At 40.4% G+C, this 11,550-nt stretch overlaps 2 protein-coding genes across 6 annotated transcripts; both read right to left on the reverse strand.

Annotated features, from left to right (window-relative positions):
• Positions 1-515: 515 nt before the first annotated feature.
• dus3l (dihydrouridine synthase 3-like) lies at positions 516-5,829 on the reverse strand. 4 transcript variants are annotated; one of them, XM_084032287.1, is made up of 16 exons: positions 5,564-5,829; positions 5,279-5,385; positions 4,686-4,956; positions 4,233-4,584; positions 3,995-4,071; positions 3,808-3,903; positions 3,681-3,722; positions 3,370-3,522; positions 3,107-3,223; positions 2,847-2,912; positions 2,646-2,756; positions 2,046-2,142; positions 1,618-1,693; positions 1,296-1,484; positions 891-1,019; positions 516-798 (listed from the first exon to the last, which is right to left on the reverse strand). In XM_084032287.1, the coding sequence occupies exons 2-16, from the start codon at positions 5,362-5,364 to the stop codon at positions 726-728; spliced, it is 1,935 nt and encodes a 644-aa protein (XP_083888413.1). In that variant the 5' UTR covers positions 5,365-5,385; positions 5,564-5,829; the 3' UTR covers positions 516-725. The 4 variants fall into 4 exon arrangements, with proteins under 4 accessions (XP_083888413.1, XP_083888412.1, XP_083888414.1 ...); XM_084032286.1 differs by having other exon boundaries at positions 5,560-5,829; XM_084032288.1 differs by having other exon boundaries at positions 3,808-3,897; positions 5,279-5,829.
• An 858-nt stretch (positions 5,830-6,687) lies between these two features.
• Positions 6,688-8,944, reverse strand: mterf1 (mitochondrial transcription termination factor 1). Of its 2 annotated transcripts, none has more exons than XM_084031993.1 (2): positions 8,896-8,944; positions 6,688-8,202 (listed from the first exon to the last, which is right to left on the reverse strand). In XM_084031993.1, exon 2 carries the CDS (start codon positions 8,189-8,191, stop codon positions 7,010-7,012), a length of 1,182 nt encoding a protein of 393 aa, XP_083888119.1. In that variant the 5' UTR covers positions 8,192-8,202; positions 8,896-8,944; the 3' UTR covers positions 6,688-7,009. The 2 variants fall into 2 exon arrangements, with proteins under 2 accessions (XP_083888119.1, XP_083888120.1); XM_084031994.1 differs by having other exon boundaries at positions 8,803-8,925.
• Positions 8,945-11,550: the final 2,606 nt, after the last annotated feature.

Genomic DNA, 11,550 nt, shown 5'->3' on the forward strand with positions numbered 1-11,550 from the left:
CTATGTGCTGTGAAAGACACGCCTCTCTGCCTTAATAAGGAGAGATACTTTATTTCATGTATTTCAAGAAGAAACACCTCTTAATTAAAAATCTGGCCTCATAAAAAAGTTAAATATATGTGCACATACGTAACATGAGCAAATTCTCATTTATACAATAAAACACATTTATTGACTTCTTCCACATGTTTTTAAAAAAACATTAAAATCCATTAAATATAATATATAGTATATATACCGGTATATATATATATATATGACACCAACTGCTCTCCATGGCAACTTTTGTGACTCAGTAAAATATATACTATACAGATAGGGTGAATTGCTTTGCTGTTTAACATGACAACACAACAGAATTTTACATAACATAACGACTAAACTAAATTTTTTTAAAAACAACATCTATATGCATTTCACGGCGCACTACTGGATTTCTCTGAGTCATATAGATATTCCATAATGGCTAATTATTTCTGAATAATTGCAAGCATAATAAAAGAAAGAGAAATATCTTAGTGAGACAAAAGACTTTATTGCATATATTTCAAGAACACAAACGCCTCCTGTATTCTGCTACTGCACCACGAGTGAAATAAAACAGACAGCTAAACAGTCTTGATCATTTAAAACAATAGATTATCTTTCTTTAAATCATATTCTCTATAACCAGTCAAATTAAAGAAACAAAATCAAAAGGCCGGGATATTCAGGCAAGGAGAAAATCATTTGTAGGCGTTGGCTTTATGTTTGGGCAAGAAGTTGAAATTCTTTGGTACGGGTCCAAGTAGCATTTCACTGCAGAGGGGGAAAAGGGAAGAGATTGTAATCAGAAAATACATCAAATTAGCATTTCATCTGGGTGTAGCTTGATGCTGAATCCTGCTCACCTAATCCTGACCCAGTCCCCAACATGTTGACTGGCCATCAGTGACTCCAGGTAGTTCCTGCCCAAGTAGTACGGAGGTCTCTCGTTGATCTTCTGAGGCAGCCGCTCCAACAGGCCCACTGGAATATATCTGAAAGACAGAGATAGTATACTCTGTTAAAGCACTTGTCTGCTTACTTTTTAAAATGATTCACATTTGCTCCCCCCTTGAAAAAATGTGTTACACTCTGCTCTGACAAAACAACAGGAACAGCACGATCTGTTACAAGGGGTTTATTCCATCAACCTGCCCAGGGACTTCAGGTGGAAAATAGCAATTACAGCAATAGCATAATGCATCTTTTCTTGGTGGGCAAGATTAATGTCATACTGTGCACAGGGTACTGAAGTGCATCTTGTTGCCCACCTGCACATGAAGGAGAGCCACTCCAGCATAAAGGTGCGGGTCTTCTCCACACCTCGAGTGTCAGAGCCCCAGTGCTCCAGACCATAGTTGCTGAAATCCCTGAGGATGTCGAGACGCTCGCTGGATGAGATGTCCCAGTGTCTGTTCTCCTTTATTTCAGTGAAAATCCAGGGTTTGATGAGAGCGCCCCTGAAGAGTCAAAAGTCAATCAAGTTCACCACAAAGATAACTGGTCTGAAGGTTACAAACGATAACGTGACATTTACTTTTGTGTTACAATTAGTTTTTCTATACTGTGTGCAATCACTTAATTGGCACCAACCTTGCAATCATAATACCAGAAACTCCAGTATCTCGCGCTTTCATGGCATCTTCATAGGACAGAATATCCCCATTACCTAGGGCAATAAACAAAGCAGGCATGGACCGACAGTGGATTTTTAAAAGCCTGATATATTACCAGTAGTTTGAAGCGGGAAAAAGCCAATAGCCGATTACTTGGCTAATAAAAAGAGGCAAATAAAAGAACAAAAACAATGTAACTGAATGAACAATCTCTCATTCTCTTAAACAAACCTAATATCTGTTCATCTAAGTCAAAAGATAATAATAATAATAATGCCTAAATAAATAGCCTATAAAACTCTGCTAGATGTAGAACTGAACACAATAAATGAAACCAAAGTGACCATCAAACTCATGTTGCTCTCATACAGCTTAGATACAGTAATGTGAAACAAATTCACATACCAAAAAGTGGGACAGGACAAGCCAGCTTGGAACAGGTGGCGATATAGTCCCAGTCAGCCGACTTAGTGTAGCGCTGTTCCCTGGATCGGCCGTGCAACTGTAAGAAAATTAAAACATCAGTGGTGCGTCATCACATTTTGAAACCGACTCGTATGTATCTGTGGAGGATTTGCAAGCAGGAAATTGTATTATGCATTCAAAAAAACAACAACAACAACAAAATAGGGGTTGGAAAAACTTCTCAGAGATGAATCATCATCAGTATGACAGGGACTAATATTTAATACGAGTTAAACAGAATGTGAAATGGAAAACATCAAGTGCTCCAACATTGTTTTTTCTATGATCTCCCTTTGATTGTTAGGTGCATGTTTTGGTAAAATGAAACAACAGTGTGTAAGGGGAATTGTAGCAACATGAATTTACAAATTATTATGATATGTTATAATATTTTTTTATTCATGTGTCATACAGCCAAAGGTGTCCAGCCCATATGGACAAGACACTACTTGAAATGAGAATGAATTTGACTTCCGTTCTTTTCCTGCATTTCTTGACACATTTTCACATTTATTTATGCTGCTTTTACATGAGACTTACTGTGATCATAGAGGCGCCCCACTTCTTCAACTCTGGGATGAGTTTGTGTGCTATGTTGGACTTCTCCTGAACACCGGTGCGGATCTTGACAGTTAAAGGGACATCAAGGACCTTCAGGGAGAATTAACATTAAAACTAGCTTTACACATACTTCATATTTAATTTTGGCAATTCTTTGTATGAAAAAAAAAGAAAACGTACATAGTTCATTCCCTTGACGATCTGTTCAAACTTTCTGGTGCGTGTCATCAAGCCGCAGCCGCCGCCCTGATGAGAGAAAGCAAGCAAACATCTGTCTGTTAGTCATGGTCCATCCATCGTCTACTGCTTATCCTGTATTCAGGGTTGAGGGGGGGCTGGAGCCGATCCCAGTCTATCGCAATCTACACTGCCGGGAGTGAAAACCAGTGGGGACTTTCCTTTAATCTGAATCAGACTACTTTCATTAATAGGACGTTTACCTTCTTGTAGACAAGGTCAATGGGGCATCCAGAGTTGATGTCCACAAAGTCCACATCAATGTTGTTGTTGATGAGCTCTGCACACCTCGTCATGGTGTCGGGGAAGCAGCCCTCCACCTGGAGACACAACTAGGACTTCAGAACCGAGGCCCTCTTCACTCTCACCCAAGTCCACAAGCCGTGTTTATAACAACAACACGAACAGACTAATTCAACAAATCTGAGCGCTTCTGAGGAGTCTCGGTAATCTATGATAACGTCACCTGGACGCCAAAAATGTCTTCACTTTCGTGCCGCTTCAGGAGGGCCCACTCCGACTGCTGGCCCTGTAGCAGGTTTGTGCACATTGCCATCTCCCCACAGGTGATGTCCGCTCCCAAGCGCTTGCAGACGCGGCGGAAAGGCAGATTTCCACACTACGGAAAGAGCAGGAATCATTTAGTCAGGTCAAAACCTCATTCACGGGTCTTGGTATGTCGCTGGTTCTTTAGAGAGACATTTTAACTCTCGTTTAGAATGACCGCATCAATAATACATCAAGCATTGCTACTCAATTCAGTCTGGTTTTACTTACAGTTGTGAGAGGAGCAAGGTAGAGCTTGTCTTGAAAGTCCACCTTGAACACAGATACAATGGATTATATGATATTCCTCGAGTTATTTTAAATATTTTTGGGGGAAAGATAGTTGCCTGAGATATACCTGTTTCTTCTCACATGAGCGCAACTTGATGACATCGACATCGGTGAGAGGGCCAACAGTTTTCACCGGAGGCTGTTTGTCTGGGCTGGCCTGTAGCTTGTAACAAAGCAAACATGTAAACATACTTGCAAAATGCCGAGCAACGCACTTTATATTTCCACACACCTACGGAAGAGTAAAGTTTTACCTGTGTTTCAGCATCAGTAGACGCACGCTCCTGCCCTCCCGTTGGATCTGTAGATACTTCAGCCGCACGGGTATCACCTGAGTGACAAAAGACTGAATTATAAAGATTCTAAAGGAGCAGAAATGCTGGCAGAAAATGAATATTCCTGAAGGACATTTGCACTGCCGACAGATCATGCATGTGTGTGTATCACTCAAGTAAATCTGTCATCCATCTCAAACCTCTTCAGTCGTCTTACCATTCCCTTGCTGTTCTCGTTTGTCTTTGTTGTTCGAGAGTGTATCGAGGTACTCTTCGGACTTCTTGAAGGACACCGAACGCTTCCTCAGACGGTTCTGGAGGTCTTTGCTCAGGCTGTTCTTCACCGGGGTCCTGCCCTCGTTGGCCTTGATCAGCTCTGCGTTCTCCACGGTTTTGAAGTCGGGCGTAGTGTGTGCCTTGGCATAGCGGCACGCGAGACCATAAGCACACTTTCCCAGTGTGTCATAGAGGTAGCAGCTCTCCCCGATGTCAGCGAGCTTAGTGGCCATGTAGTCGGGTACACTGTGGTAAAAGTGGCAACTGTCTCCAAAGGGGCATTCCCTATTGTCCTGCGTGGATGGACAAAGTCATGGTTATAACTATCAGCTCACATAGCGATTGAAAACTTAATTAATGTGGCATTTGTGAACGGTCGTTTAAAGTTTCATACCTGAATGACTGAGAGACACAGTCGTTTTTCATCGTAGGCATTAGGCTTCGTGTGTGGCCTTGACTTGTTCTGTCCCCGAATGCGTTTACCGTCTGGTTTGCCGCCCTTTTTTCCCTCCTCTGGGTCTAGCTTGAGCTTTTTTGTTTCAGGTTCATCGACAGAGGTTTCCTTTGTCTCGCTAACTTTGTCGTTATCACTGGCTTTTTCTCCTTTCGGGCCCTGCCACTGAGAGTCTACAAACCCGTGAAATTTTTCTTTGGTGGTTCGGTATCTGCAAATACAAGACAAAGGAAGGAAAAGTGATCCACCTGTCAGTTTGAAGATGCAACAACCTGACATGCAACACACAACTTTTGAGTGTGACTGGGAAGACCGTTGCAGGGAGAAGGGAAGTCTGATCAGGATGACCCTGATAAAGGCCACGATACTTTATGTGTTGCTGGAAGTTTGACCTCTCCAGGCGAGACACTCAAAACGTTTTGCCAGCTGAGTGGTTATAATCTCATCAGAGATCTGGATCTACATTCTCCCACCACATACACTTTGGAGCACACTTGAGAATGCATTGATCTCCACTAATGGTATTTACTTACTGTGCTTTGAGGGCAGCTTCACCCTTCCTCTTTTCAACGGGTTCCTCTGCTGCTTTTTCCATCACACCTTCACTGGGATTATCCATATCCTCCTTTCTCCCCGAAACCTATCGATAAATCAGCTGATCACTTTGAATCCATCTGAGGTACTGCTAATCAAACGACTATGTCCTGGTCCTGAGCTACGAGTTGTTGTCTTTCTTCATGAGTAACTTAGTCAGTCGAAGCCACTCCGTTTAACTTCCTGGTTGGCTGTCTGATTAAACTGAATTCAGAGTCACTTACCTGTTAGTATTAAAGTTGCCAAAAATAAACAGCTAACATGAACTGCTCGAGCCTAACCGTGCTAACAAGCTAACCGCTAACGCAACGGCTGACAGTCAACTAGCGGCTAGCTGTGCTAATGTATTTACCGCTATTTTATAGCAGTTTAAAATCAACAGTAAACACAGAGTATGCACTGCAGTATGCGTGGGTTGTGCTTCTATCTCACAACCTAACATACAGAAAACAATCCAACGGCATGAGGTGACGGCTGTGCAGCAGTTTGGAGAGGTCCGTGCTGAACCCTCCGACGAAATATGGTTCCGCATATTACAGTAAGCCAAATCACCATCTTCTTCTTTAATCAATTTAGTCTAAACAAGCCAATAATTGTTTTACATGTATTGATTTTCTTACCATCTTTTTCCCCACATGGAAATTATTAAAAAAAAGCATTTGGTCAGCTTATTATTATTAAAATTACATCATCATTTCGTTGTTGGAATTGTTCATAATGGTAGAAAGGATGTTTGTCCTTTTTTCTGGAGATGCAAATGGTTGAAAGAGCTTCATCTTGCCCACACTAAGAAAAAATGACGGTGAATGTAATGCAAAGTAGAGACGTGAGAAGATTCACCCACTCATAACCGGATCTTTTAACTGGGTGTGTCGAGTCTGCTGTCTCCATTCACCCGTGTCACTTGCTGCTAAAGCCAGTCAAAACATATTAATTCAAATGATTGATTGCGTGACTCGCAACTCTCTTTATAACCTGTAGAGTCACATTTTAACATTACGTAGTCCATCAGCTTACCCTACCTAGCAAGTGGCTGCAATAAGTAAACACGCACAAGTGAAGGTGGCTCAGTGTCTCCTGCGGAGTTAGTCACTAGAAATTGTCAATTGGAGTACATTAACGCTAGCATTGGTATGACCAGGTAAAAACAATCATCATTTAATGGTAGTCCTGAGATGAAGTATCCCCAGATTTAAATAATTTAATATACAGGACATTTAAAATGGCACTAAACCCCATATTCTATGTTGCTAAAACCTACCTCATATCAGTAATTACACATTTCCACAAATATAAACAACAACTGGAATTATGATTGAAACTCAGATGATATGCTTTTGATATCACTTTTATTTCAAGATTGCATCAATATACTGTATGTAATTTACAAATACCGTATTTGAGAAATAGAAAAAATGCATGTGCTTATGAAGGGAAGGTAATTTTTTTTACACTGCTGTCAGTGTTGTAAACAAAGCTATTCGGGCTGAAAAGATGAGTCAATTGACAGTAAATAAAGCTGCAGATATATTGAAATATGACCAGAGACATCAGAGATGTCAGAAATCATGTTCTAGTTTCTACATTAACTAAACATGATTGCTGTAAAGGCAAGTTGAAGTAAAAGCATCATCACACATAATGCAACATTAAAATATAGACAGTAACATTCAGTCTTCTGGTGAGGCACTAAGTCTTTCTATCTTTCTAACAAAGCGCTTTCGGCTAGAGTCCAGTACGTTGATGCCATTCTTCTGGAAGTCATATCCCACTCTCTGCAGCTCCCCCAGTCGCCCTGTAATGTTCTGTGTGCTGTAGTCTAAAACTTTGGGCTTTTCCAGTATCTGCTTCATTGTTATTCCTCCTTTCAGGAGGCAGTCCAGTTTAGAGGTCAGTGTGTCCGGCCCAATGTACAGAACCATGGGGTAGCTGAGGATTAGTTTTTTTATGTCCGTCTTCCGACAGCCAAGCAAAACCATCTTCTCCTGGAGACTGCTAAAATTCTTTTTCAGATATTCATTGGAAAGGTCCAGTATTTCCGCTCCGGGGCCTTGAAGAAGAGCAAGCAGTTCTGAATCACTCAGCTTAAGAGAAGCTCTCAGGATATCGATGTTCGTCTTGACTCTCTTAGTGCTTCGGATGAGAATGTAAAGGTTTCGGGATATGACGGCTTTAGGAAACTGCTCTGGATTCTTTCCACCAAGTTCGGCACAGATGTCTTCCAGGAACTCCACCATCTGCCTGTTGAGCTCTAAACTGTTGGAGAATGTCCGGGGCGCTGTGGTCAGCAGTCGATGGAGGTCTTTGGTGTTCAGTCCCAGCGAGGTGAGAAAAGCTATGTTCTTCTCCAGGTTCCCATTATCACTGGACCGAAAGAAAGACTCGGGTGAGCGATCCAGGATGCTCACAATTTCTTCATCAGTCTTAAAGATGTTTCTCCACAGTGCCCAGCGCTGTTCTAAGTGTTCGATCGAGCGGGTGATAGCGCGGGGATAGCGGGATATGATGCTGGCGATCACTTTGCGGCTGGCACCTTTACCTTTCAGAAACTGTGCCAGGCCTTGCTCGTTAGTGAATGCTTTCCGAAGCACCCCGGGCTGACGCTGACGTGCCATCTTCACATCAACTCCCATGAGATTCAGATTCTCCAGCAGGGATTCGTTCTCTGGGTTCACCGGCGGCTTCGGCTCAAGACTTTTTGTAGGGGCACTGCAAAGCCCCCTGGGAAGGCAGGTTGACGTCAACTGCTTTGGAATGAGCCCAACGCTGTGCCGCAACGTCACTGATCGCTGAAGGCAGAGGGCAGCCCTCACTCCAGCTACTGCTGCCATCTTTAATGAGGAGGCCAACATCGTAACATCACCTACAAGACACATAAACACATTTAGCTGAATAATAAAAAAACTCACGTTATCATAGCCAATTACAGTAAACATTGCGCAGCAACATAATATTTGTAATAGCCAACTGGTAGGTAATAATGAGGATGTTGCAGTGGTGAAATAAGTACTCAGATCCTTCAGTAAAAGTAGCACACTATAAAAAAAATTAGAGTACTCGACATTTTAACTAATAACAATGCATCATATTGTATGTATTGATGTAAACTCTAAAGCAAAAAGTGTAACGTTACAAGAAATAAAGAAGCATAAATTGAAAGTACTCAAGTTAATTACCTCGAACTACAGTGACGTCACTTGAATAAATGTAATTCTTGCCGACACTACTGCGTTGATATAACAATAAAAATGTCTGCTTTTGCTCCTGTTATATTCTATCAGTTCGCATTAGCTGTGAGGGAACAGGTGTAAAACCTGACGCAGGACCCGACGTACTGTTATTTACAAGCTAACCTTTATATGAGAGTACGACTGACATCAAACGTCAAATCTCTCGGTAGTACAATCGTTACTTTATTCGTCCCCAAATGACTGAATGGGAAAAGTTCCGGCCAAGTCTTTACCTTTACGTTACACCTTTTATCATGTAGTTAATTATACATTTATCAATGCCTCGAGCCACAGGCTTCTTATAGAAATGAAATAAAAACACATACCATTGGCTATTTTTTCACAGTCCTGTCCAAATCTTAGCGGAAGCGTGAAGCATGTGAACCTTAACAATATCTCGCGAGATTTGTTGTCCGAGCGAGGGAAAAAAAACGAAAACATCCTGACCGATCCTGACGAATATTGCTGATTAGCGCCATCTAGCGTTCTGGAGTTAAAATTGATTATCTATTCACTTTCAACCAGTAGATGGAAGCAGATGCAAATGTTTACCTGTCGTAGGATATTCTCATTGGGTTATTAGATAACCATACATTTATGATATAATCAAAAATATTCTGAAATAAGATGCTATTTGGATCGATGGGTTACGTTTCACACTGGTCACAATAATGTTATAGTTTCCATTAAGCAAATTCTAAGAGGAGTACATCCAATTAATGGTTGCAGGGCTGAAAGAAGAATTCTCACTTTTATTATGATTATTTCCCTCCCATTTGAAAGATTCAATTAACTTTTCAATTACAATTTCTGTGTATTTTATCTTCATAACTGATGGCATAAATCGTCAAGGCCGTCTCCATAATGCAGGGATGGACTTCTGGTGAAGATATAATACATGCTATCATTATATTTCTTTCTCATTTCACCATTTATCATTTCTCTACACATTTAGAATGTGATAACCTCCTTCAGCAGGAAAAACTCTGATATTCACAGACACAACATGAAGGATAAGACCTTCTAAATGGAGACAACCCTGAATTTTGAACAACTTGTATACTACAAGTATTCAGTCACTTACAAAACCATCAGAATATAATTAGAATAGATGTCCATTCATAGCTATACTGTATTATGCTACGCTGCAAGCTTAATGTTTCATAAAAAATATTAAGTTGTAGAGTATATTGGACTGTGAATTACAGGCATTACTAATTAATTCATGCCAGACACACAGCTGAAGTTCTCGTACGCCCACGAAGTAGAAGAGCATATTTGCCAAGTGTTGTGGCTGACGGCTTAGCACTGAAAAAAAAACTCCTGACCCATTGCTTCTCTTTCCTGATGAGTCCCACCACTCATGAATATTTTAACACAGCATGGTGATATCTTCTTTATGCAAATGAGCTTTCAACCCGCTGCTCTAAGATTTAAGTGAGCGTGGAGTTTGAGTGAAAACAGCTTCCTCCATGATAGGGTCTCAGTTTTCACTTTGTCTCGCACGGTTAATCTGTCACCCAATTCCACTTTTCTCACACTTGACCGAAGCACTTCTGGCTGTGTTTGCATAATGATGTGATTGGGAGCATCTCATATGGCCAGTTTTTTGCCTTATTCCAATCAGACAAATGACGAGAAGAGTGGAGGGCACAAGAAAAGAAGGCTGAATTTGCTCCTATAATGAGACACACATAATTTGCACATTATAGTGGTTATTGCTGCTTCCAAGGCCATATCCTAGCTCAGTTATTAGTTTATTATGCACATGATGCTGTCTATAAGTTTGTTTTTTCTTACTCCATTTACAGTTCCATTATTATGGCTGTTGACTTAATTAATTGTATAAACTAGCAATTTAGTGACTCTCCTCCCCCTCAGCCATGCTCTTAAAAACATTGGTAATATCATTACAATCAGCTCATAATAATTAAATAATAATTATAATAACAATAAAAACACATTTCTCTTTCCATTAGTTTTTTGCTTGTCTAATTCCATTTTAATTTCATAGTGCCCATTGTCTTGCTCCAGATGGAAATGTTTTGTGAATGTTTGTGTTACATGTGTCAGCTGTTGTGTTTTTAATATTAGATGGATTTCTGTCCTGATCCATTTGTTGTCGTTTACTTGGTGAAGTTGCTTGGGTAACCGTTGACACAGTACTCCTTCAGTGAATTAATAATTCAGAAACCGTTTCAAATGCTCAGGGGTTCCTGTAGATCCTGTTGCCCAAACGGCAAGTGTTCACAGGTGGGATCAAATTGGTAAGAATGTCTAAAAGAAGATGGGTGGAATTCAAAATCTGCCAGACTATAAGCTGTTCGGCTCCTGTCAGTCGAAGACACAGAGCGTCCTCTCCTGCTGCTGCTGCTGCTGCTGGTATGTTTAAATGTTTCCAAGAAGTGGATGACTTTTTTCATTTTGGTAGCTCAGGCAGGTTTCCATAAAAAAAAAGTCTTATTTTTTTATGAACTATATTGAAACAGAAGACGGACGCCAGGTGACTTTAATTCAAAGATGTTAAACATTAATATTTAGTTGATAATAAACATTGTGTTGTTTGAATTTTGATGTTTTTAACAGTTTTCAGATTACATTTTAAGATTACACACACAATACACAAACTGTATGTTTCGACTCAAATATCTTTAATTTGGGAATAAAGGTAAAACGGGTTCGATGAGATACCTCGAGTATATCTCCAAAAACTTTATCTGGGAGTAAAAACTGTGTTACCTCTCCAGCGTCAGATTAATTTAGGGGAAATTGGACCAGTAGTCATTAAATTGATAATTGATTTATTCCAGACATCTTAATCGCTGCCCACATCTCCAATGTGATCAATGATTCATGTAGAAAAATGAATGAAATGAACAGAAATTACAATTCAATCTGTATTCTGTAAGTGAACACGTCTGAACAGATGCTAGAACCTGTTCTAATGATAATTATATAAATCTATTTACTGAAGAAAAACT

Source organism: Eutrigla gurnardus (genome assembly GCF_963514095.1).
Source record: "Eutrigla gurnardus genome assembly, chromosome: 17".
Lineage (NCBI taxonomy): Eukaryota > Metazoa > Chordata > Actinopteri > Perciformes > Triglidae > Eutrigla > Eutrigla gurnardus.